The sequence below is a fragment of the Neopelma chrysocephalum genome, unplaced genomic scaffold (genome assembly GCF_003984885.1).
Source record: "Neopelma chrysocephalum unplaced genomic scaffold, ASM398488v2 Primary Assembly neopelma1_81, whole genome shotgun sequence".
NCBI lineage: Eukaryota > Metazoa > Chordata > Aves > Passeriformes > Pipridae > Neopelma > Neopelma chrysocephalum.
In genome coordinates, this window is record NW_020897743.1 from 2,399,868 (window position 1) to 2,423,308 (window position 23,441).

At 57.4% G+C, this 23,441-nt stretch overlaps 1 protein-coding gene across 2 annotated transcripts; it reads right to left on the reverse strand.

Moving 5' to 3' along the window:
• Positions 1-540: 540 nt before the first annotated feature.
• On the reverse strand, positions 541-21,546 carry EFNB1 (ephrin B1). 2 transcript variants are annotated; one of them, XM_027690557.1, is made up of 5 exons: positions 21,269-21,546; positions 7,144-7,236; positions 6,111-6,239; positions 4,786-5,090; positions 541-4,447 (listed from the first exon to the last, which is right to left on the reverse strand). In XM_027690557.1, exons 1-5 carry the CDS (start codon positions 21,540-21,542, stop codon positions 4,241-4,243), a joined length of 1,008 nt encoding a protein of 335 aa, XP_027546358.1. In that variant the 5' UTR covers positions 21,543-21,546; the 3' UTR covers positions 541-4,240. The 2 variants fall into 2 exon arrangements, with proteins under 2 accessions (XP_027546358.1, XP_027546359.1); XM_027690558.1 differs by having other exon boundaries at positions 541-5,090.
• Positions 21,547-23,441: the final 1,895 nt, after the last annotated feature.

Here is a 23,441-nt window from a genome sequence, read left to right on the forward strand (position 1 = left end):
GAGGGAGGATTTTCAAACCAGCAAACCACATTTGAGCACCGCTGGTGCACGCAGGGCCCCCCCACCCCGACCCCCATCCCAGCAGTCCCTGCTCGCTCCAGAAGACTCTTGGCATGGTCCCAGTGGCTCTGGTTGTGCCCAAGAACCAGCCTCTTGAGCCTAGGGTTTGTGTCCAAGGGGAGCTGGTGGCCTCAGAGGAGCCTCTGTCTCCTCAGGGACAGAGCCACTGAATCAGAGCCATTTGGGCTAAAAAAGACCTTTAAGATCACTGAGTCCAACCATATCCATTGAGTACCCAACCATATCCATCCACATCCAATCCTAAAACCACTGAGTCCATCCAACCCCGAGTCCATGCTGCAAATATTGGACAAAAAACTCCAAACTTTGCTGCTGACCAAACCAAACCCAACAGATCCCTCCAGGACATGCCAGTGAGGATCTGCACCAGCCAACTCTTCCCAGTTCTCTTCAGCCCAGGCTGTGGCTGTTCAAAACACAACCTGGGGCAGGAAAAAAGCACACAGGAGACAGCCGAGATTCCATAGGAAAAAACCCTTTTATTTAACAATATATCAGGTTCCATCACGGCTCCATGGAGTTCAGCTGCCACAGAGCTGGTTACCGATGCCGATGATATGCTACTGGGAGGGAGAGCTGGGAGAAGGTGAAAGGAATCAAACCGAGGAACATGACACGAAGAAAGACAATCTGCGGTGCCAGGGAGCGCGGCCGAGGGGATCCGGCACCACCAGAGCCCCACCGGGAGCCCAGGAGGATCAACCAGCGTGGGGATGCCAAGGCCTGACCCGGGATGTGCCCCTGCCTGGGAGCAGCCGCTCCCTGACGAGGTGCTGGCACAGAGGGGCCTCGTTCCCTCCGTGCCCGGCATCCCAAACCATTCCCGCATGACCAAAGCCCCATCCCGTGTGCCCCACGCGGGCACCGGCTGCATCCGGGCTCCAAGTCCACATCCAGCTCTCGGCTAATGGCAGTGGAGGATGGACAGGGAAACCTGGCAGCCCAGATGCTCCGGTGGGGCCATGGCACAGGGCTGGGCGGCAGCAGCCCCGCAGCTGGTTGATCGTGGGGACAGTCCCCCCTCGGGACACGGGACGGATGTGACGCTGTGGGATGTGGACGTGGTCACAGCTCTGAAATGTGGGAGCGTGGTGCGGATGTGCTGGTGTGAGGCACTGCTGGGATGCAGGGAGGGATGTCCATCCCTGCTCCAGTGCCTCCGGATCCTCCAAGGACCCCTCTGTCAATATAATGCAGATTCCCAGTCCAGCTCCTGTGAGCCACTGGGAGGACTGGGAGCTCCCAGCTGCCTTCCAGCTGCCCACAGGGAAGTGCCAGGCATGCCGGTGACACCAGAGGTGGCTCTGGTGGGCACGGCCACCTCCCTGTGGGCAGGGACCCACGGTGGGCATGGTAGAGGAGGAACAACCCGGCCCGGGCACCAAGCAGAGATGGGGCTACAGTGTGCTGGCAGTTGGCAGATGGAAAATAGGGATAGCTGGGAAAGGAATCTGCACCAGGAGCAGCTCCAAAGGCCTGGAAAAGCAGAGCAGGATCTCAGGATGTTGCACTGAGTTCTGCATCCCCAGGTTGGGGTTTTTTTGGTTACAGATAAATAAGGAGATAAATTTGATGCTCCTTTAGGTCACTGCATGTCATCGAGTCTCTGCCCGTGCCCAGGTCGGGGCTCAAAGCTCTGCCTGGAACCAGGGTAGCCAGAAACTCACTGGGAATGAGCCAGGTCTGACCTGGAATCAATGGAATAGAATCCCAGACTCCCAGTCTCCCTCTCTGCTTGGAGCCCATCCGTTCCTGCATTATATTGAGGGCACAGCCCCCCAGTGCCGCCCCCCGGCAGCCCCCACACCAGCACAGCCCGTGGGCTCCAGCGCTGAGCACTATGACAATGTTTTACACCCGTTCTCGTGGTTAAAATTTCTTTTTTTTTCTTTTTTTTTTTTTTTTTAAGTTCTCATTTTGTTTTTCTAAGAAAAAGCAACCAGAAAATAATTCGGAGTTTATACAAAACATCTTTACATTATTTCTTCCAAAAAAGACTAGTATTTACACAAACAAAACAGGGGGGAAACAAAAAAAAAATTAAAAAAAAAAAAAGAAAAAAAAAAAGAAAAAAGAAAAAATCAACCAAACTTCAATACTTTCCATGAAAAGAACCCGAGGGACACACTCCAATCCAGGACCCAGCAGCCTGAGGTGCTCAACAAAAACCAAGAGTTCTGATTTCACCCTTTCTTCACATATTTACAAGGTTTTCCAGCTGTTCCCAGCAGGAGCTGGACTGATGGGGACGTCAGCTGGGCATGGCCACTGTGGGAAGCCACCAGCACTGTCAGATCACTTTTGGTACAACCTGTGGCCAGATTCCGTCCCATCGTCTGCAAAACCAAACCAAAACTACATTGTCCCTCTCCTGCCCCTCCACTCCGGCCGCTGCTCCCAAGGGATTCCACTGTCACTGTCACCGCTGCCCCACCGCCCAGCCAGGGCTCTGCCACTTTGGGAACCACAGGCCAAGGTTTGGCAGACGGGAGAAGGAAAGGGGGATTTTTTTAAGACACAATTTTCTGGGATTTCCAAGAGCAGATCCCATTCCCCAGCAGGGAATTAATGGGGTGTCCTGGTGGGGATGGCTCCTGGGCCAGGGTGGGCAGCACTGGCACGGATGCCATGGAAAAGAGAGGGACGGAAGGTGCTACATGGGGAGAAGCAGTGGTGGGACGGGGGGAGCAGGGAGAGGGGCAGGGCAGGGAGGAGCACCCACTGCGGCTCATCCCTCCCTAGGGAAGCAGCTGGTTCGGGGCCCTGGAAACCAAATCACCTCGGGATGCTGAGGGCAGGAGGAGAGCTGGGACACCCTGCTCCGCTCCAGCCCGAATTCCTGCCTTAGAACACCACAAACCCAACAACGTGACACTCCGGGATGCTCCCATCCCGCTGGGGGCCAAACCCCAGCGCAGCACCCGAGCCACCAGAACCCCCGAGTCACCGGGACCCCCCTCCCTGCTCTGCCCCCCCGCCCCTGCCCACTCCTCGTCAAGGCACTTTAGCAGAGCAGCTCCCTCGCTCTTTGGGCACTTCCTAACGCGGGATTCGGGGCCCTGGGGACAGGCGGGAACAGCCCAGGCGGAGCAGCCCTGCTGGCCCCACTCCTGCTCCCTGAGCAAAAGCAGCTACTGCTGGAAGGAAAAGAAAGTGAGGAAGGGGGGACAGCCAGAGGACAGGTGGGTGACAGGGCACAGCCAGCTCCACCATGCCCACTGGCATCAGCCACAGCGCCGGCAGGTCCTCCCAGGAAGAGGAAGCAGGGAATGATCCCACCAGAAAAGCTCAACCCCGTCCAGTGTTAGGCAGGAGATGGGCAAGGCAAGGGTGGGGGAGCCTGGGCTGTGGGACCCCCAGGAGGTGGCAGGACAAGGATGCTCCTGTGCCAGGAGCAGGGTGGGGGGACAGGCATGGCAGAGGCTGGTCCCCAAAGCAGGTCTCACCAAGGGGCATGGAAAAGCCTTTGGCTCAGCTCCCAACCAAGCCAAGCCTGGCACTCCAGCCTCCTGGGGGGCTTCCAGCCCCAAGCGCCGGCCTCCTCCTGATACCTCCGGCACGAGCTGTGGGTCGGGAACGTTTGTTTTCCAGTTTTCCTTTCCAAGGACAACCTCCCACAGCATGCCCGGCTTGGGGGTTCTGCAGCTACCCCCTGCCACCCCCTACTTTGCTTCCAGCAGGCTCAGCTCCAGCCCAATGGAAACCCAAAGGCTTTTCTCCACAGTGGGATGCTCCAGAGGGGTCGGGAAGAGCTGCTGGGCCACAGCTGCTCCGCATGGGGCAGGAGGAGCCCCGGCCCCTCACGCACTGAATGCTTGAGACAGGGTGTAGATAGAATATTTTTTTTTCTTTCTTTCTTTTTATAAAGAGACTAAAACAAGAGTCAACAGCTACGAACACAAAGGTTTCCAGGGGCAGCGGCGGGAGCAGGACGTGCCCCGGGGCCGGGGGGACGGCGTGCTGGAAGGAGGCGATGGCGTGTGCCCGAAGGCAGCGGGCCGGAGTCCCGCCCGGAATTCACAAAAATAAAAATGTTACAAAAAAATTAAAATAATTATAATAATAATAATAGTAGTAGTAGTAAATCGGGTTTGCCAGCTTCCTCCCTGCACAGTTGTCTGCATCTTGGCACCGTGGCAAAGCTTCCTCCTCCTCCTCCTCATCCCCCCTTGGCCGCTTGCTGCTCCTCGGACACGGCCCCGGCGTCGCTCCAGGCTCCCGGACCCCTGCGGCGCCGGCACACGGGCACTTCAGCAAGGACGGAGGGAAAATCCCAGAACGAAAAGGGGAGGTGGAGTCTCCGGGTTTGCCAGCGGTGTCCCGAGCACTGAAAGGCACGGCGCCCGCCCCCACGGCCGGCCACAGTCTGGAGAAGAAGAGGAGGAGGCTGAAGGCTCACCCTCGAGTCTCGGGATTACAAAAGCTGAGAACTACAAAACTAAATACAAAGGGGAGAATCAGCACGTGAGTGTGAGCCATCCGCTCCCCGGCGCAGCCCCGGCGCTGCCCCGCCGTGCCGGGGGGGTCGTTTCGCTTCCTCCCTCCGGCGCCAGCCCGGGGCGGGCAGCCCCCGTGCCCGGCGCTCCCGCGCTCCTGCATCGGCCGTTCCCAGGCTGCTCCTCACACCTTGTAGTAAATGTTGGCTGGGCTCTGCGGGGGCATCTCCTGCACGATGTAGACGGGGTGCCCGTAGTCCCCGCTCACCTTCTCGTAGTGCGGGCAGTAGTTGTTCTCTGTAGTCCGTAAGGGGATGATGATGTCGCTGGGCTCCGAGCCCGCGTTCCCGCTGCATTTCGGGCTGGCCAAGGTGCTGAGGGACAAGGCTGCGGCTCGCTGCTGCGTGTGCTTCCGGTGCCGCTTGCGGATCTTGATCAGGAGCACGACGAGGAAGATGATGATGAGGATGAAGATGACGCAGCCGGCGCCGATGGCCGCGAACACGGCCACCTTGGAGCTCAGGAAGCCGTCGCTGGGACCCTGGGTCTCCTGGCCATCCTGGTTGACAGAGCCTGCAAGGCAAAGGGAGAGGGGATTCAGACCCTACCAGGCAGCCAATTCCGTGCTCTGTCCGTGCATGGATCACATACGTGGAGCAGGTGGACGAGTCGCCCATCGGACCCCTCTCTGCCCCCCAAACTTAGCACAACATCCGTGCTCCCAGGGAGGGGAGCAGCCCCCTCACCTCCCATGGGACGGCAGCCTCTCACCACCTTCCCACCCAAGTCAGACAGACACAACCCTGGGAAGGACTGGGCAGGGCAGGCAGGACCCTGAGTATCCGCAGGGAGGGGAATCATGTGTCCTCTCCCTCACTCCGCATCACTGCTCCCCCTTTCCATCTCCCAGCCTCTGGAACAGAGCATTGTTCATGTCCAGGTAACCACCAATCTGCACCCTGGGAGCCCTTGCTCCCCAAAACCAACCTGGATGTCCTGGTGAAAGTGGGCCCTGATACCCAGAGCCCCCCAGTATCTGATTACTGACCCCTGGGCCAGGGCAGCCACAGCTCCTGAGGAGGGAGTGCTCAGCAGATGATCCAGGTGGGAAGAAAAAAACAACTCTTCCCTGCTCTGATTTCATTTTGCTCTCAGCGGGGTCAGAAACTCAAGAAACCATCTTCAAAGGGCTCTCACATGGGCTCGGCTCACAAACCCAAGGACCTCACCTCCTCCAAGCACTCTCAGATGTACAGTGAGGAACAGATGGGCAGCGAGGAAGAGGAGGAGGAGGAGGAGGAAGAAGAGTGCTGAAACAGCACTTCCCTGCAAAGCTCCTGCCAGGAGCTGGGAAAACAAACCCAAGCTGCTCCACACCACAGTCGGGCTGTGCCAGGCCTGAGGGTCCCTGGGCTGGGGCAGGAGCTGCTGTGAGCAGCAGGGATGGCAGAGATGGGCACAGTGCTCATGGGAAACCCATCCAGATCCTTGATCCAGAGAGTCTGGTATCCCTGGGATCCGTGCAACAAGGCCAGCATCCTCCAGCTGTAAGACAGAGCCCCATCCCTCTGCAGGGGTCCCTGGGAAACCCACCTGGCTTGCCGGGCTCCTCCACTGCCGGGATCTTGCTGCGCGGGCTCTGCGTGACCATCTTCACCGTGTCGTCCGACTCCTTGCTCGGCCGACTCGTCGTCAGCTGCTCTGGGATCACCGCGTTCGGATCTGGGGAAGGGGAGGGGAGGGATGGATGAGAAACCTCAATTCCACCTGAATGGCAGCAGCTTGTTCTGCCCCTAAAGAACAACTGCCCCTAAATCCCAGCTGCTCCCACGGGGCACAGGAGTGATGGGAGATGCTGAAAGCAACTGAGCAAGGCTGAGCTGCTCCAGGGCTTGTGGGAAGCAGGTCCCCACCCTAATTCCCTGGTTTTCTCTTTTCGGAGCTCCTGTGCGTGGGCTGGGGCAGGTTTCTTGCTCGGGCAGGGGGAGGAAGGGAAGGGCAGGCAGGAGGCCAAGGCTGCAGCACAGCTTTGCCTGTTTATTATAAATATTGGCCCCAACGTGCAAACACAGTAATGAGAAGCAGAATCGGGAGCTGCGCATCCGAGTTGGGGCCGAAACGAGCCCGGGGCATGGCTGGGGTTGGGAGGCAGCTCAGCATGGGGAGCAGGAGCTCCAGGAGAAGAGCCCATGGTGATACCCCTGGTGTCCCACTGCCACCGGTGACAGCTGAGAGCTGACAAGCCCAATTCCTGACCCCTGCCCAGCTCCAACCCCTCCTCGGATACCCGGGAAGTCACGGGGGCACTGCCTGTGCCAGCCCCTCCCCGAGGCACTCGCACAGCTCATGGGTCCCATGCCAAGTTCGCTTCCCACTGGGACACGGACCACGAGGTGACCGGGAACAATCACTCCCTTTGAATCCCAGTGCTCTGCACATGTGTGATATTGGCAAGAGAAAAAAGGGAGGAGAAAAGATCCTAAAAATGGAATTCTGCTGAACTAACCCGGGCTCCCGGGAGCAGCTGGTGTGGCCTCAGCTTCCCTGGAATCCTGAACCACCCCCAGAGCACCACAGGGACCCCAGCTAGGGGCAGCAGGAGACCCCAGGGCGCGGCAGGACTCACCCTGCCCCACTTTCATGACAATCTTCATGGAGCGCGTCTGGCAGACCCCCCCTTCCCGGTTCTCCAGGCCATCCAGCGTCCCGTTGGAAGTGGCTGCAAGAAAAGAGAGGGAATGTTATACGAAGTTCCTGGGAGAACAGGTAGGCAGGCACCCACTGTCCCCTGGCACCACTGTGCGGGTCCAATTCTCCATGGGCACCACCAGGCAGGTCCCCGCTGTCCCCTGGCACTGCCAGGTCTCAGTTCTCCCCCAGCACCTCCCACCTGAGCCCACATTACAGCCACATTTTCACACCCCAGTCTGGAGCCCACTGAATTCCCAGCTCCTGCCCCTTCAAAGCTGCCTGCAGCAGTGAGGACGTGATCCCTCCAGCTTCCCCTCACTGCCACATCCACACAAGTGAGCCATTCTCCCTGCCTGCACCCTCCTCCCCCTTTAATTCCTGGATAATTTCCTTTGCTCCTGGTGCAGAATGGGAACACTTGCATATGCACAGTTTAAATTATACATCTCTAATTACACCCTGTGCCTCGGTGAAGAATGTAAACTCAGAGCCCCAGTGGGCTCCAGGGGCTCTAATTGCAGGGCAGAAGTCACTTAAATTCACATTAACTTTTCGCTGTAGCCGGCACAGATTTTGAAGCCTTTGGATCCTGCGGGAGCGCAGGGAACCGCACAGCTCCTGCTGCCATCCCGCAGGGAACAGCCCCACCCTCCAGCCCTCTCCCCACAGTGGGGACAGCTCAGGGCAGGGGGGACAGGAGAGATCAAAAACCCAAACCAGGGGATTGCAGAATTAAGCACCTAAAGGGCAGATTCTGCTGAACACGCTCAAAAATCCAGGGCCCTGGACACGGACGCTATGCCAGGTGTGGAGTGGCGCTGGCACACAGCCCAGGGATCACAACGGTTCCCAAACTGGCACCTCCATCCATCCTGGCATCCCAGTGCTCCACCAAATCCAAGCACAGGGATTTATTCACCCAGGGAAGTAATGAAACCCAGGCAGAGTTCAGCGACGGCGTCGGGAATGTGATGCGACAGAGAATCACGGAGCTACAGGGATAGTTTTCCAGACACAAGGCAGGACTTGGCCGGCACGGCTCAGCCAACACCTACCCGAGCCTCAACGCCAAAGCTCAGCCCCAGGGTTTCAGGTTCCCCGTGCAGCCCAATTCCTGCCTCCATCCTGCAAAAACGGGGGTGTGGGAGGGCGGGTGTCTAGTGGAAATTTGGGATGAATCCACTGGACCCTGCTGGGTGTCAGTGAGGGGATAGGAAGAGGCTGGAGTACAGAGCAAGGTCGTCCTTCCGCACTCCCCTTCCCACAACAGGACCCTCGGGTGCCTCCATGAGCCTCCACGCTGGGTTACTCCGGAAAGCACATCCAGATCCCGCTGGGAAGCAGTTCCAAGTCCATCAGCTCTTTCCAAACACCTCTGTGCAATCCAGGCTCTCGTCTGAAGCACCAGCAAATGTTTCACTGATCACAAAGTGCTTGGGCCGTACGCTGAGTTCTCGCCTCTCCCACGGCCCCTGGGATGGAGCTGTGCATCCAGCTGGGATCTGCTGGCGGGTGATCCGACGGCAGCGCTGTCAGCACAAATCCCCACACAAACGCCTGGGAATGCGGAGGAACGCCCCCAACAGCCCGCTCAGGCTCTTCGGAATCCAACCAGGAGGGGCCCGAGCTCAGACTCCCCATAAAAACATCTCGAGGAGAGAACTCCTGCAGAGAGTACAGCAGCTCAGTTCTCCCAGGCCAGAGGCACTGGTGTGGGGGTGAAATAAGCAGATACATCCCAGTTCACGGCACTGAAGCTGCTCCATGAACAGCTTCCCAGCTTCCCAGCTCCATGCCACAGGTTGCTCCATGTCAAAGAGGTTCATCCATTCGGGGACAACGGGGCAGTCTGCAAAAACCAGCCTCTGCGAGGCCTCGTGAGTCTTGTTTATAATAAATACCTAATTATATCAAAACGAGGTACAGACAAATCGTGGCTCAAGTGTGGAAGCCAGGAGATCCCACAAAGGCAGCAGTGACAGCAGACAGCAGTTCCTCCAAATAACTACAGAGACGCTGTGTCTGGATACAACAAAAACATTAAAGGTCCAAAGAGGACAGAGGGAGCAGCTGGAGTCACAGGGACGGAAGCTGAAGCCACAGGGATGGCAGCTGGAGCCACGGGGATGGACAAAGGGACACAGCTGAGCATCTTCCCGCCCCACACACAGGACTTGGGCACGAAGGTTCTTCTTGTTCTGCTCGTGTTAATGATGAGGGAGAAAGCAGCTTTGAGAGGGAACCACCTGGAAAAACTAAGCAGTTGCTTGAGGTAATGTAAAAAGGAGCAGCTAGAAGGGCAAAACACTTGTAAAACCCACAGTGATGGTCTTGGAATGGCCTCTGGAAACAAGGACACACACTGCCACGCTCCATATAAATCCACAATGGGGCAGAGCAAAGTTGGATGCTCCACACGGCTGGTTGGGCTTCCAAAAGTCAAAATTCCAAAATCCATCCCAATGGTGAAGAGTCCCATGGCTGGTGGGTTTGATATGAACACGTAGGACAGAGGGATGTGCTGAGTAGCAGGTCCAGCAGGGTGGGGGCTGTGGCTGGGGGTCCCCAAGGACCCAGAGGTGAAGGCTCCTCCAGCGTGGTTCCCTGTGAAGCTCAGCCATGGAGAGCTGGTCCTCCCACTCTGTTTCCTGCTCTCCCAGTGGAAGAAGCCCAAGCAGAAGGCTCCAGGATCAGGTCAGCCCAGGTCCAGTGAAGACATGGGATCCAGGAGGCACTTGATGGATTCCCAGAGTGCCTGTGCCACTCGCTCAGGGGAAGCGTGGGTGACACCCCCAGTCCTCAGCTGCCGATGGAATCCAGCGTCAGCAAACCCACAGGAACACTGGAGGAAAAGGTTAAATCCACAGGCACAGCAGCAGCTGCACGAGAGGTGGGAGAGCCCTGAGCTGGAGAGAGGAGTTGCAGGGCGGCAGCAGGAGGCAGAGCTGTGACACCACGGAGGGACCAGGCAGGGAGCTGGGGATACCCAGGCAATAGGAAATGGCAGGTCTCAAACAACACTGTCACCTCCACTCACCACAGGAGCAAGGCTCGATCCAGCTCCAGTGACAACGAGTGTACAGGAGCATTTTCCAGCCCTGTTCCACTCTGGAGGGATTCACGGGTTGGCTGTAGGGCTGGGAGAGCAAAAATAACCTCTGGCCAGGTGACTTCCACTGAGAGCAAGGCCTCTCCCAGCCCCCAGAGCCATTAGATGCCTTTCCCTAATGGAGCATTAAGCCCCTCTGGTGAGTGATGAGGATTTACCAGTGATACCATTAACCATGTAATTGCTTGTCAATTTAGAGGAGATGCTCAGCCACCATGGAAGCACAGACAGGACCTCCACACTCGTGGCATTCCTCACACCAAGTCCAGCCTCCTGACACACACCAGGAGCCAGGATAGATGACTGAGAGCCCCCACAACCTCTTGGTCTCATCTTCAAGCAGGTGATGGCATGTGCTGTCACATCTCACTGCTTCCCCACACCAGCACTCAGTGTCACCAAAGCTTTTCTTCTTCCCCTAAAAATATTTCAAAGGAGAACTCGGGTTTTGGCAGATGGGAGATGCTGGAAGTAATACCTGGCAGGAGATGAAGGCAAGGGTCTCTTAAATGGTCAGCCTTGGACAGAGCAAGATGTTTGGTTTCTCTCCTGGATTCCCTCTAGCAGGGCTGCGTTATGATTTGGGCCCCAAAGCACAATTAATGTGCTGAGACTGTAGCGAATCCAAGTCTCTTTCCTTTTATTGCTCTTAATCACTCTTCCATCTGTGCACCACAGCCCTGCTCCAGACCCAGCCAGGCACGGCGTGGCCGCAGCCTGGACGCCTCCCCCAAGCCCCCCTCGCCCCCAGACCTGCACAAGGTTCGTGTTTCCATCACTTTAGGCGAGGTGACTGCATCCCACCGGCACCCACCGGTGCCCCGCAGCCTGACCCCAATCCCAACAGAGCTGAGGGACCAATCCTGGCAAGGGGCAGCTGATGCAGAGCAGCCTTGGCTCAGCCAGGATACTCGTGCCAGGCTGAAAGCCCCTCCTGGCACAGGTGAAGACCCTGTGGGTCACCCTGGAGATGTGTCTCACACATCTCCACTGTGCTCCAACACTGCCACAGATCCTTGCAGGAATCCACAAACACTCTACTTAAAATAAAAATCCATCTCCTGCCACCTCCCCTCTCCTCCAGGTCCTTCAAGTTGTTTTATGTCCCTTGGTGCTGACACAGAGGTGCTGCACTGGCGCCCAATCCATCACGGGCACCGAGCTCCCTCCTCCCCCATCCCAACCAGGGCTGGCACCCCGGGGGACACGGAGCCACTTCCAGGTCACCGAGCAGAGGCACCAGCCTGCTCCGCTGCACACAAACTGCCCAGGGCTCCAGAGAGCACGGTTTGGTTACAGCCCCTTCTCCTCCTCCTCCTCCTCCCTGGCAGCAGGGACACGCAGCCCCCGCTCACGGCATCCCGTTATTATTCGTATTAATATCACTATCACTGCTACTTCCTCACTGTCCTGCTGGGGGGAGATGAGCCCCCCATTTCATGCACATCCCCCCACCCTGCACACATCTCCCCAGCCCTTTCCATGAGCTCCAGCACATTGGCTGGGGTGGCTGCCAGGCCTGGGGCAGGGGCTGTGTGGGGGGAGCCCACCCCACGCTGTCACGCTGCCAGCGGGGCCGGCAGCAGCTTTCCAGCCTTCCAGCCTTCCCGAGGCAGCTGCGCCGGGAAGGGGCCCTCCGGCCCCCGAAACGTGTGTTTGAGCCAGCCCGGCCCTGTCCCGTCCCCGCTCGGCACAGGAGGTGCAAGGCTTGGGTTTCACACACCCTCCTGCCAGCTCCAGAGCTGCTCCAGAGCTGCTCCAGCCGCCCGGTCCAGCATGGAAAGAGGAGGTTGCTCCTCCAGCACCGCTGACCCCAGGAGTGCCCCCATTGCTCACTGCCCTGGCATCGGGGGCATTGCCAGGCCCATGCAGCCAGCACCAGTGCCATGGAGCCAACTGGGATCGTTCTGTCCCTCTCCACCTGTACTAGGCAGGTGAGGGAGCCCATCCCTGCAGTCATTCCACAGACAGCCAGTGGACCCCTGGGAATCCGGACATCCCAGCCCACACTCCTGCTCCAGCAAACACAGTCGGAAAATCCCCAGTTCAAAGGCACTGCTGGAAATAGGAATGAAAATCATCGCAGAGGGTCTGGCAGGGATGGGGTTCACCTCCCCCTGGCCAAGGCCAGCACCCCCAAAATCAAATTAAAAGGTTAAATTAGCCCCAATCTTTATAGGGAGTGGAGGGACATGCACAGCGCAGGGCTGGCAGTGTCAGCCAGTGGCGGGGGAAAGAAGAAAGGAGAACACACACCACACTCATCCTCACCTGCTACAGCTCCACTATCTCACATGCTTTCCTGGGGCAAAGGGAGAACAACAGCAAACACTTCCACTTAAGTGAAAACCTAATTTCCCATTAAATCAGCTTTCTGGTGGAAAATTATAACCAACCCTAATTAGTATCATAATTAAGAGTCACTGTTATATTGCAGGGAACCTCATCCAGGCCGAAAAGCACATCTTGGCTGCAAGACCACAGCTTGCTGACTCGCTCACAGGCCCTTCAGCAGAAGCACTGCAAGCTGTCCATGTGGATGAGCTGTGGAAGCTTCATCTGTTTCTGTCCTGCTCCCTGCCCAGCGCAGGGGGAACACGGCACTAAATAAACCCTTTGTCTCGAGGTCTATCCACCCCTTCCACAAAAACTATGTGTTGCTGGAAGAGGAAGATGATTTGTGCAGACTCTGTGGTCGCCCCAAGCAACTGGTTCCTGGTCGGGAAGAAAGTGCCACGTAATTCCCCACCTGATGCTCTGCCAGAGTCATTTGTGGGCCCCGCTGGGAGCAGGAGGGGAGGAAAGCGCTTATTGCCTTTTAACAGGGTGTAAATCTCTCCTGTTAGGTAGGAAAACATCTGCAAGATGACTCAGAAATCCCTTGGGAAGGGGATGGAGAGGGACAGTGCCATCCTCAACGCCAGCTCCTCCCCACACGGAGCCAACGCTGCCCCCGGGACCACTAAGGGCTCCATCCTTCCTCCAGTGGCTCAGAGAAAACTCCAGGTTATCAGGGATGGAGAGGCTGATTCATGTGCAAATGTTCTGGAAGCTCCAGCTGCCTGGAGGAGGTGCCCTGCAGCAGGCAGGGACAGGAGCTCTGGGAGGAAACCCCACTGCAATTAAAGGCAAACTTTGCATAAGCAGCAGGAACCTGCTGGAAGTGGGGAGGTGACATGGGTGCAACTCCTGGCCCAGAGATGCAAATAATCCCATGGCTGGGAGAGGAGCCAGCCCAGGCACTGCTTCTGCTGTGGCCGTGCACCCACAGGAGCCCAGCATGGAGCAGGATCACCCTTGGCTCCCAGTGCTTCACCCCACAACAGCTGGAGCAGGAGCTCACTGATCCACTGCTCCCAGGGAGCACACAGGGCAGGACCCCAGGCTGGTCTCAGCCCTCTGCTCCAGGACACCAGCACGGCACTGAATGGTCTCCAGCAACACCCCGAGCTGCAGGATTTAGACATTTCCAATACATGCCAAATAAGCCCCTGATTATCCAGACAAGGACTTGCCCCCTTGCTGAGTAATGGTGGAGGAAAGGGCCTCTCTGGCCCCCAACTTAGGGAAGACCCCACTGCAGAGGGGGGAGCAGCCACGCCCCGACCCTGCTGCTCCCGCAGCCGCCTCTCCGTGAGCTGTGTAACCCCTGCTCTGCGCTGCCAGGGGGGATCAAAGAGCACACTCATTACACAGCAGCAAGAAAACCAGCAGTCCCAGGGCAAAGAGGTTTGGAATGGAGAGTGACACCAATCCACCCCGGAAAGGTGAGATGCCAGAGGTGCCTGGTCTGGTCCAGAGGTGGACAAACACAGATCCTTAGAAATTAGGCATGGAAAAGGACCCAGCACACACTGTCATGGACCCTTCCACACCAGGTCAGAGCTGTAGTGGTCCCTACAAGCCTCTTCCCCGCACTTAGGCAGTTACAGGAGCAGTAGAGTGCAATGGGGATCCCAGGGGAAAAGCCCAGGGAGAGGGTCTGGATGAAGAAGTGGTTATTTTAAAAAACATGCCAAGGAAGTAGCTGCCTGCACTTATCCATGCACAAATCTCCTTGATGCACCAGTATGCCAGGATTTGTTTCAATTCCTTGTCGAGCTGATGGCTGCTTCTGCCTTGAGAGTCTCTTAATTAAAGTTTAATCCAAAAGGAGCCACGTTATCTCTCTTCCATGTCACGGAGGAAGCCCTCAGAAGTGACCATTGCTGAAGAGCCAGATCCGCCAAGGTCTGTGCAGCTGCAGCTCCAGGAGATGCCCTGGGATCTCCACGTCCTCCTGCTGCAGATGTGCTGGGGGAGCAGGGGCTGCAAGGGGAGGATGAGGAAGGGGAGGATGCACCACAAAAACTACGGGGCTGCTTTGGTGTGGGCCCCCCACCACAGCTGCCGAGGGAGCACTTCTGGGGGGAAAGGCAGATTACCAGTGTCCCAGGAGTGGGAGCAGAGCAGGATCAGGCAGGTGATGCAGGGGGAGATGTCACTTCTTCACTGCCATCACCCCTGCACGTCACTACTGCTTGTCACCTCTGTTTTCAGGAGCACTGAGGAGTTAAACACGTTTTATTTTCTACTAATGGGTCGTGACAGTGCCAAAGAGACGCTCTTGGAAATCGTTTCTGGTGGGGAACAGCATCCTGGGATGCAGGGAGCCCAATTTCCTGGGCAGACACAACCCAGTGGCCATCTCCAAAACCCTTGGCTGTGCCAGGGCCGCAGGCAGGGCCAGGCTGCTCAGCAACCAGGGAGTTAAGCGGGCACCGGGACCCCCGGCCGGGTGTTTGTGGCAGGCAGGGCCCCCCCGGCCCCAGAGCAGATCAAAGCACAGGGAATTTACCTCCCGGCCGGGTGCAGGACACCGGCCCTTTTGGAGGGGGCTTTTCATCCCTATTAGGGCCATGAAAGGCTGAGCCATGAGATCAGCTGCCAGGGGCTGTCCGGGGACAGTGCTGAGCCGAAAAGGTCAGGAGGGAGGAGGAGAAGAGAAAAGAGGCAGAGGCTTAAGGGACAGGGCTCAACAAAATCGCATTTACTGTGGTCACGGTCTTCAGACAAGGCTCCAAGACAAGGAACCGTGTGTTGTCTAAGGGCCATTATTTGGGTTTGACATGTCCAGAGCCTGGCTTTGAAGTCGGGAGTGGGACACGTTAGAGATCCACCGGCTCCCACGCGGCATCTCCCCCAGGAGAGGGTCCCACCCACCCTCTGCCATCAGCTCTCAGCAGGACAGGGATAGAGAGCAAAGCCCCAAAATCAGATGGATGCCACCAGTCTTTGCTTGGCCCAGGTATGTGACAGGTATGGTTGAGGACTTGGCACCCGTTTGGGGGAAGAATGAGGAAACCGGTTAATTGGGTTTTTATCAGCAGAAGTTCACAGCTCCCATCACGGCATCAAACAGCACTCAGGCTTTCAACTCATCTCCACCAAACAAGTTGTGGGATGGAAGATGAGGAGCACATGAAAGTGGCCACATTCAAATGCAATCAGCAAAGAGTTGGCGGGCTGACAACCCCCCCGGCACAGCCCCCATCCCAAGGAACCAGGGAGGAAATTATCAAATCCCAAGGAAGGAGCTCCAGCGGCCCCGCAGACACACGCTGGCACCAGCTAAAGGCTTCCCAAACCAACGGAAGCTGGAGGAGCACAGCCGGAAAGGCAAGTATGGCAAGGTGTCCCAAAAAGTTCCAAGGGAGGAAGGATGATCCTGGCAGCTGGAGTCCATAGGTGACCCCTCTCTCCACACTGAAAATGCTGACGTAGCGCGGCCCAGGGACGAAGCCGCGTTGGAGCGGCAGCGCTGGTTTACAACAAATAACTCTTGCCAGGTTAAGACTAATTGCATCTAAAAACAGAAATGCAAGACAAGGGGTTTAACGCAACCCTCGGTAATACATCCGCTCCCGCCGGATCCCGCTGCCAAAAAGCGTTAGATTGGATTACGGATGTTATTACATCAAAAATGGATTGAAGGGCTTAAAGACTCCCAATAAACAGCAAACGCATTGGATTTATGGGGAAACATCTACCAGGGCCTCGCTTTTACTTCAGCATTGTCATCAAACAAGGTCTTTGTGCTTTAAAGAGGCTCAGGGGAGAGGTGAGACACTGTGGCCGTGCCAGCGGCTTGCCAGAGGGACAAGTGAGAGATCCCACCTGGAAGAACACCTTGGCACTGCCCACCACATCTGCAAACAGCTGCCTGGAGAGCACCGAAAGGCTGAGCAAGGTTTGTCTGGTGATCTCCATCATCCCATACCCCACTGAACACAGAAGGGGTTTCCAGGACCACCAACAACCCCAAAACCAAACAGAGAATGAACTAGGGAACCATGTCCGAGGATGGAGCAAGTGCAAGGCTGAAGAATGTGCCACCCAGGCACATTCCTGCCAGAGCACAGCAGTACCAGCACAGCTGGGCACCACCTACACACCTCATAGACCTGACTGAGCTGAAGATCATGGAACCATGAAATAGTTTGCATTGGAAGGGACCTTAAAGATCACTCTGTTCCATCCCCCTGCCATGGGCAGGGATACCTCCCACTAGACCAGGTTGCTTCAAGCCCCGTGCAACCTGGCCTTGGACACTTCCAGGATGGGGCATTCCAGAGATGGGCTCAGTGACCTTTAAAAGTTCCTTCCAATCCAAACTATTCTTTGATTCTCTGATCCAGAGCTCTGACATGGCAGGGAGCCACACCGGGAGTTCCTTCTCACACCGCCCTGCTGCCAGGACATGGGGATTAATGGATCTCTATCCAGGCACCTCATTACCAGAGATAGTGAAACTGGAGCAAGTTCAAAGAGGAGCAGCAAACGCAATTAGGAGCCGGAGTGAATTAGGAGGGGAGGTGGAGGGAGCTGAACCTGCAGGGCTGGCTGAGCCCTGGCGAGGCCCGAGCTGTCCACGAGCATCCCAGGAGCGCAGGCACCAGGGAGAGGGAAGGCCACTCCAGTGGGACACAGACTTCCAAGGAAACAAGGAAAATCACCAGAAATCCACAAAACCAAGGTTGAGGAGAAAGGTTGGTATGGCCACACTCTCACACCTGTGGCAGGGGACCTGCAGGCCCAAAGCAGGACCCCCACCCCACCTCTGGACAATATCTTCCCAGAAGAGTCCTCAGTTTTCCCCCTCCTGTGTCCTTTTGCTCCTGTCAGCCCAAAACGCAATCAAATGGATAATTTTGAAGCACTGGGATACATTCCTCCCTCCCATTTCAGCCATTCACAAGCCACCAGCCTCTCCACCAGCTCTGCAGGGACAGAGGGCGGAGGAATCATGTGCCTGCCTTGATCACGATGCTGTGAATGTTCCAAACCTCACTGCTGGCCAGGGAATGGCAGGAGAACCTGCATCCACACACCAGTCTGCAAGCACAAACCACCCCGGAGTCCCCATGGATGCTCCCAAGCAGCCTGCCCATGGCTTTGTGTTTGTCCCAGGAACCACCAAAAAGACTTTCCTTTGGGGAAAAAAAGCAAAAATTCCTTCCTGTTGGACCTCGCCTTCCTACCTCCCACACAGCACAGCAGGAGCAACCGCCCAGAGAGCCACCAGCACACGCTTCCCTCTGTCTGCCCATGGTGCAGGATGGTTTTGTAGGGAGGGGACGGGATGTCAGGGACAGGGAATCCCACCCAGGCACCACAGGCAGGCAGGGAAGCACCTGGGAGACCAGGGATGGAAGAAATCACAGCCTGGCATGGAGAAAAACACCCAATTCCCAAATTCCCAGCTCCTCTGCCCTCTCAGCACCCCACCCTGGGGATGGTGCCCACATCCTGCCAGAGCCTCACGCTCCCCCCGAGCCTCTGCGCCCACCATGGACCTGCAGGCAGGAGATGCCACATCTTGTTCTTTATGGAAAGGCTTAGGAAGAAGCATCACCTTCCCCTGCCCAGCCTCTGGAGCAAAGATGCTTTCAAGGAAAGCCTGGAGCTGGTGTGGAGGGGGCCGGTGCGAGGCTCCGGAGAGGACAGGGACAGGGAACGTCGGCTTTCAAAAGCCTTTTCATTGCTAAGCCCAGGGCTGGGGCCGTGTCCCTCCGTGATAAAAGTGTCCCTAAACAAGGCTTGGCATATCCAAAGCGAGGGCGAGGAGCAGCCCTGAATGGGAGGGACCCCGGGAAGCCCCCGGCTCCAGTGGGCAGGTTTTCCAGCAGCACACGTCCTGCTCCCCTCGGCTTCAGTGGCGCTTCCCCGGCTTAGAAATGAAAAGGAAGGAAAAAAAACCCTTTGTGTGTCCAGGCAAAGCTTGGGGAGAGGGAGGGGGGAAAAAATGGGGGGACAAAAAAAAGACAACACGTGGGTGGTCTGCTCGGGAGACTTTTGACTTTGTTTTTTTGGCTATTTTATTTCTTGGCAGAAAGAACTCCTGGGGCTGCTCGGCAGAGGGTATGGCCAGATCACAGGAGCATCCTCAGCCCACCCAGGGGCCAAAGTTCAGCTGGCAGCTCCTGGCTCCGAGGGGTTTCGCATCAAAGCACGGAGGAGTCAAGAGAAATTAAAGTCAGAAACGGTCCAAGGAAGGGGCAGAGGGCAGTGCCGGCCCCCCGAGGGGAGGGGGGACACCCCACAGGGAAGCTCCGAGCACCCCGCTCGCTGCTTCCCTAGACAGCCTGAAACTGGGAAATAGCGGATAAATAGGATTTTAAATTAAAAAAAAGAGCTTAAAAGGCTCAGCCAAACATCCGACAGGACGCACAGCCGGGATTTTGTAAACTGTGCTATGCCGGCTTTACGAAATCTGGGCTGTGCATCCCGTCGGATCCACAGCGAGCCAGAGCCGGAGCCGGTCACCTGCAGTGCCCCAGGTGTGCCGGCAGCGTTGGAGGGGAGCTGGCACCGACCCAAAGCCACGGGGGCCCTTGGGGAGCCACGTTTGGAGTCGGCAACGCGCTGTCAGCTGCTTGTGAAAACGCCTCCGAAAGCTCCAGGAGGTTGATTTTCACTTGAGTTTTTGTGTGAAATGAAAAATAGCTCCTTAAAATTTGGCTAATTCAGAGGCTGGTAAATCCCTCTGCCCCCACCTTCCTGGACTTGGATGACATATGAGGGATCTCACGTTTCTTCTTCCCAGTGCTTTGCTCCACTTCTGAGCTTGTTTTGGGGAACATATTTGTCTTTGAGGGCTCTTTACAGCCTGAGGGTCCCATGGGATGTAGCTCAGAGGACCCCTTCTTTCAGCCCTCGTTAGTTTGATGACCCTATCAATGCTTGAACTTGACCTCCAAACACAGAGAAGCCACTGACCAAGTGCTTCAAGATGTTTGCCTGACCCAAGGATGTGATTTTGGCCCCTCTTCGCCCTCTCTGCCCACCGCGGGCAAAGCTTGTGTTGAATCAAGCCTTTCATCAGCTGAGGGACCACAAAGGGCTGAACTTTGGCGTCCCAGGGCCATCAGGCTGGTGCCAAATACAGGAAGGAGATGGGAGTCTGCATGGGAGTTGTGCCAGGGCTTTTGGCATCCCAAACCCATCTGTGCGTTGCCCAGGCTGGAACCAGGGCTTCCTGCATCCCTGATGGCTGCAGAGCTGGTGCTCCCTGAGTGACACATGACAGATGTCCCCAGGCTGGCACAGGGACGGTGACCATCACTCCGGGAGAGTCCGGCCCGGCAGTGACTCAGCCCACGGTCGCTGCCAGCACCGCGTTGTGCCAAGCCGGCTCAGCGGGTTGTTGTGCCAGGTCCTCCCCGCTGTCACCTCTCCTGTTAGCAACACCTTCCTGTCTGACCATCCAGGAGCCACTCTGGCATCTCCATGGCCACGCAGGGAGCAGAACCACCACTCCCGACCCACTCAGCCACACGTCAGGAAGCACTAAGAACCATTTCCCACGACAGAATTGAGGGGGGTTCAGGGCCGTCCTGCCAGAGCCAGGCCCAGCTGCTTCCTCTGCATCAGGTTTATTCCCAACTACTCTGCAGCACAACTCCAGCTCTGGCCGGGCTCAGGATGTCCACACCGGCAGCCTCACCGCAGCACCACGCTACGGCAGAGCCCCTCCTGCCCCCAGCTCTGCCACAGCCTCGCTGCCCCCTCCTGCAGATTCCAGGCTAAAAATACCCTGTTTACGGAGGGGAATGCAGCAGTTCCCCTGGCTGGCGCTCGCCTCCCACGCGGGCGGCTGACCCCTGTGCCGGCCGCTCGCCGGCGAGCCCGCGGCACGTGATGGCGAGGGAGCCGAGCCACGGCCACCGTGCCCTTTGCATGCACGGAGCCAGGCGGGAACAGCTAGGCTGAGCAGGAGGGGAGGGAAGGAAGAGCGAGCTGGTGGCACTGCCCGGACACGGCCGAGCTCCCCAGCGTCCTCCTCCATCCACACCAGAGTCAGCACAGGGGGACACACCCCTGTGCAATGGTCCCCCGCATGCACAAACAACAGGTCCCAAGAAAATTCCAATGTCCTTCACTCTCCCCTCCATAAAAAGCACTAAGATACAAAAGGGACAGGTCAACGTGCAGAATTCTACAGCCATCTGGATCACAGCACACACTGCGCACCACTGGCACTTCCCACTGCCGGAGCTGCTCTTGGAGGCAGCACCCACGGACAAGGACAAGCATCTCCTTGGACACCGTTCCTCTTTCTCCCAAGCAAAGTCCTGCAAATGACCTGCAATGCCTCCAGCAAAGATGGCAGCAAAATATAAGCTCCAGGCATGACAGTGCTCCGGACACACAGAGCCAACCCCGCCTGGGGACACGTTCCTGCTCCTGGCCACAAGCGGGGCAGGGACAGCAGAGCAGCCAGACACGGACCGGTGACCCCACTCAGCCAGTGACACATTCCTCCCCCTGCTCCCATCCAGCGGGACATATTTTCCGTACGTGTCAGCTCTTTGCACCGGCCAAGTCACACACAAGTGCCTGGTGACACTGTCCAGGCGCCCACAGCCCTCCCAAGCCAGGGCCGGCGGCGAGGAGGAGGAGGACGACTCACATGTGATGAAGTAATCCTGCTGCCGCTTGAACTCCAGGCCCATGTAGTTGGGGCTGAACTCCTGGAACTTGATGGTGAAGCGGATCTCCTGCTCGGGCCGGTTGCACGTCACCAGCACGTTGGGGTCCATGACGGTGCTGCAGGCATCCGCCTGCTCCTTCCTCACCAGGTACAGCTTGTAGTACTCGTAAGGCTTGGACGGCTCCGCCTTGGGGCAGATAATGTCCAGTTTATCCCCAATCTCCGGGTAGATGACCAACCCCTTCCCAGTCATGAACCTGAAAGAGAGGAGGGTGAGAGGTTACCACATGCTGGAGGAGCCACACCAGCCCATCCCACCCCACTCACAACATTTATTTTGTGCTTCAACTCTGCTGCTTCCCCTCTGCAAGATGGTTGACACCAGAATTAAGTTCTCCTCTTCCCTCCCCATCCCAGCATACAACAGAGCCAGTGTGGGCTCCCTCCAACAAAACCAGGGCTGGCTTGGGTCAGTCCTGCTCGCCAGCCACGACAAGGGCGGGCACCCTTCCCAGCCCCAAGCCTGGCATCCAACAGGGAATGGAGTCTTCCCACAAAGGGCTGAGAAGCAAGCGGGCTGGAGACGCCGTGGCTCTGCCCGACGGCCAGGCAAGGAGCTTCCTGCAGGGACAGGCAATAATTAGGCATAGGGAGAAGTCCTGACAATGGGGCACAGGGAGGGATCCCTTCCACGCCCCGGCTCCCCAAGGAATTCCTGTCCTTAAATGGAAGGGAGGGAAGCATCCTGCAGGACAACTTCTGCCTCACCAGGCTCAACGGCGTGCCCAGGAGCGTGGGAGGACCGGATGGAGAGGAGCAAGGAGGGAGGAAAGCTATTCAGGGCTGGAAGGCAGGGCATTGGGAAGGGAAGGAAGGCAAGATGCTGATAATTAGCATTCGGATCTCGTTATGGTGGGGCAAGGCTCTGATTAGGTTTTTCCAGCATGAAGGAGAGGATTAGGGCAGCAAGGAGGGAAGCAGCAGATCATCTACTTTGATGTAGGCAACAAGCGTTCCTGATGGGAGATAAGGTGGGAATGGATGTTCCTGCAGAGTTATCTCTGCTGCAACTCCCTCGTGTAATCTGGGCATGGCAAAAACCAAAGCAAATGTTTTGGCTGCACGGTCACGCTTCCCCTTCCGCTCTCGGACACGGCCCATCCTTGTCCCAGTCCATCCTGGCCGTTGGATAGGGTCCGGGACACCTTCTGCCCCCAGTCAGCTGCTCTAGTTGGAGCTGCAGGCTCCATGGAAGGAAGATCAAACACACAAAACCAACCTGCTCCGTGGCTCCGGTACAAGTCTTAGCAAGAAGCCACGGAGCTGGAACCAGCAGCAGGCCTCTGGCTGCGGGAGCCCCACAGATCCACATGCCAGGCTGGGAGCTGGCAGGTGGAGCCGGAGCCCACGCACCCCCCGATGCCCTTGGCACAGGCTCCAGAGTTTGGTGCCAGCTGTAGCAGCGGGACAGACACACAGACATCATGTGCACCTTGCTGCCAGATCAGACGGGCAGACAGGGTGCCCGCCCTTTCCCAGCCCAGGAGAGTTGGCACACGGATGGTGGGTACAGTCCCCTTCATGGAGCTGGATTCAGGCGGGTTATCCGCCCATCCTCCCTGCGTGGCTGCAGCTCTGCCCCCACCACATGAGCTCCAGCAGTACCCAAAGCAGCTCCACAATGGGGCATCAGGCACAGGAAGATGGTCGGGATCATCCCAACCCTGGCACCGCCAGTACAGCAGGGCTTTGGCCACAGTAGGTTTGGGAACTGATTAAGTTTTACACAAGTCATGATTCTGGCAGAAGGTGACCACGGGAGAGTTGGGAACTCGACCCCTGAAGGGCTTTCAGGGATGCAGGTGGGATGCTGACCGTGGTGCCAGCACGGCACAGCCCGGCTCCATCCGCGGCACTACCGGCAGGTAAGCCAGGCTTCGCTTCACGCTACCAAGTAGGTCACCTGGCCGGTGGCCAGCACGGGCTTCCAAAGCCTCAGGAGCGATAAAGGCTTCCCCACCCACGGCCGGAGCCCTGACGCAAGGCCGGAGCGGGGCAGGAGCAGGGGAGCAGCCCCTGCCCCTCCCTCCCGGCCGCAGACACGCAGTGCAAGTGAACACTTGCACGCTCGCCCCGGGTTCCCACCCCGAGA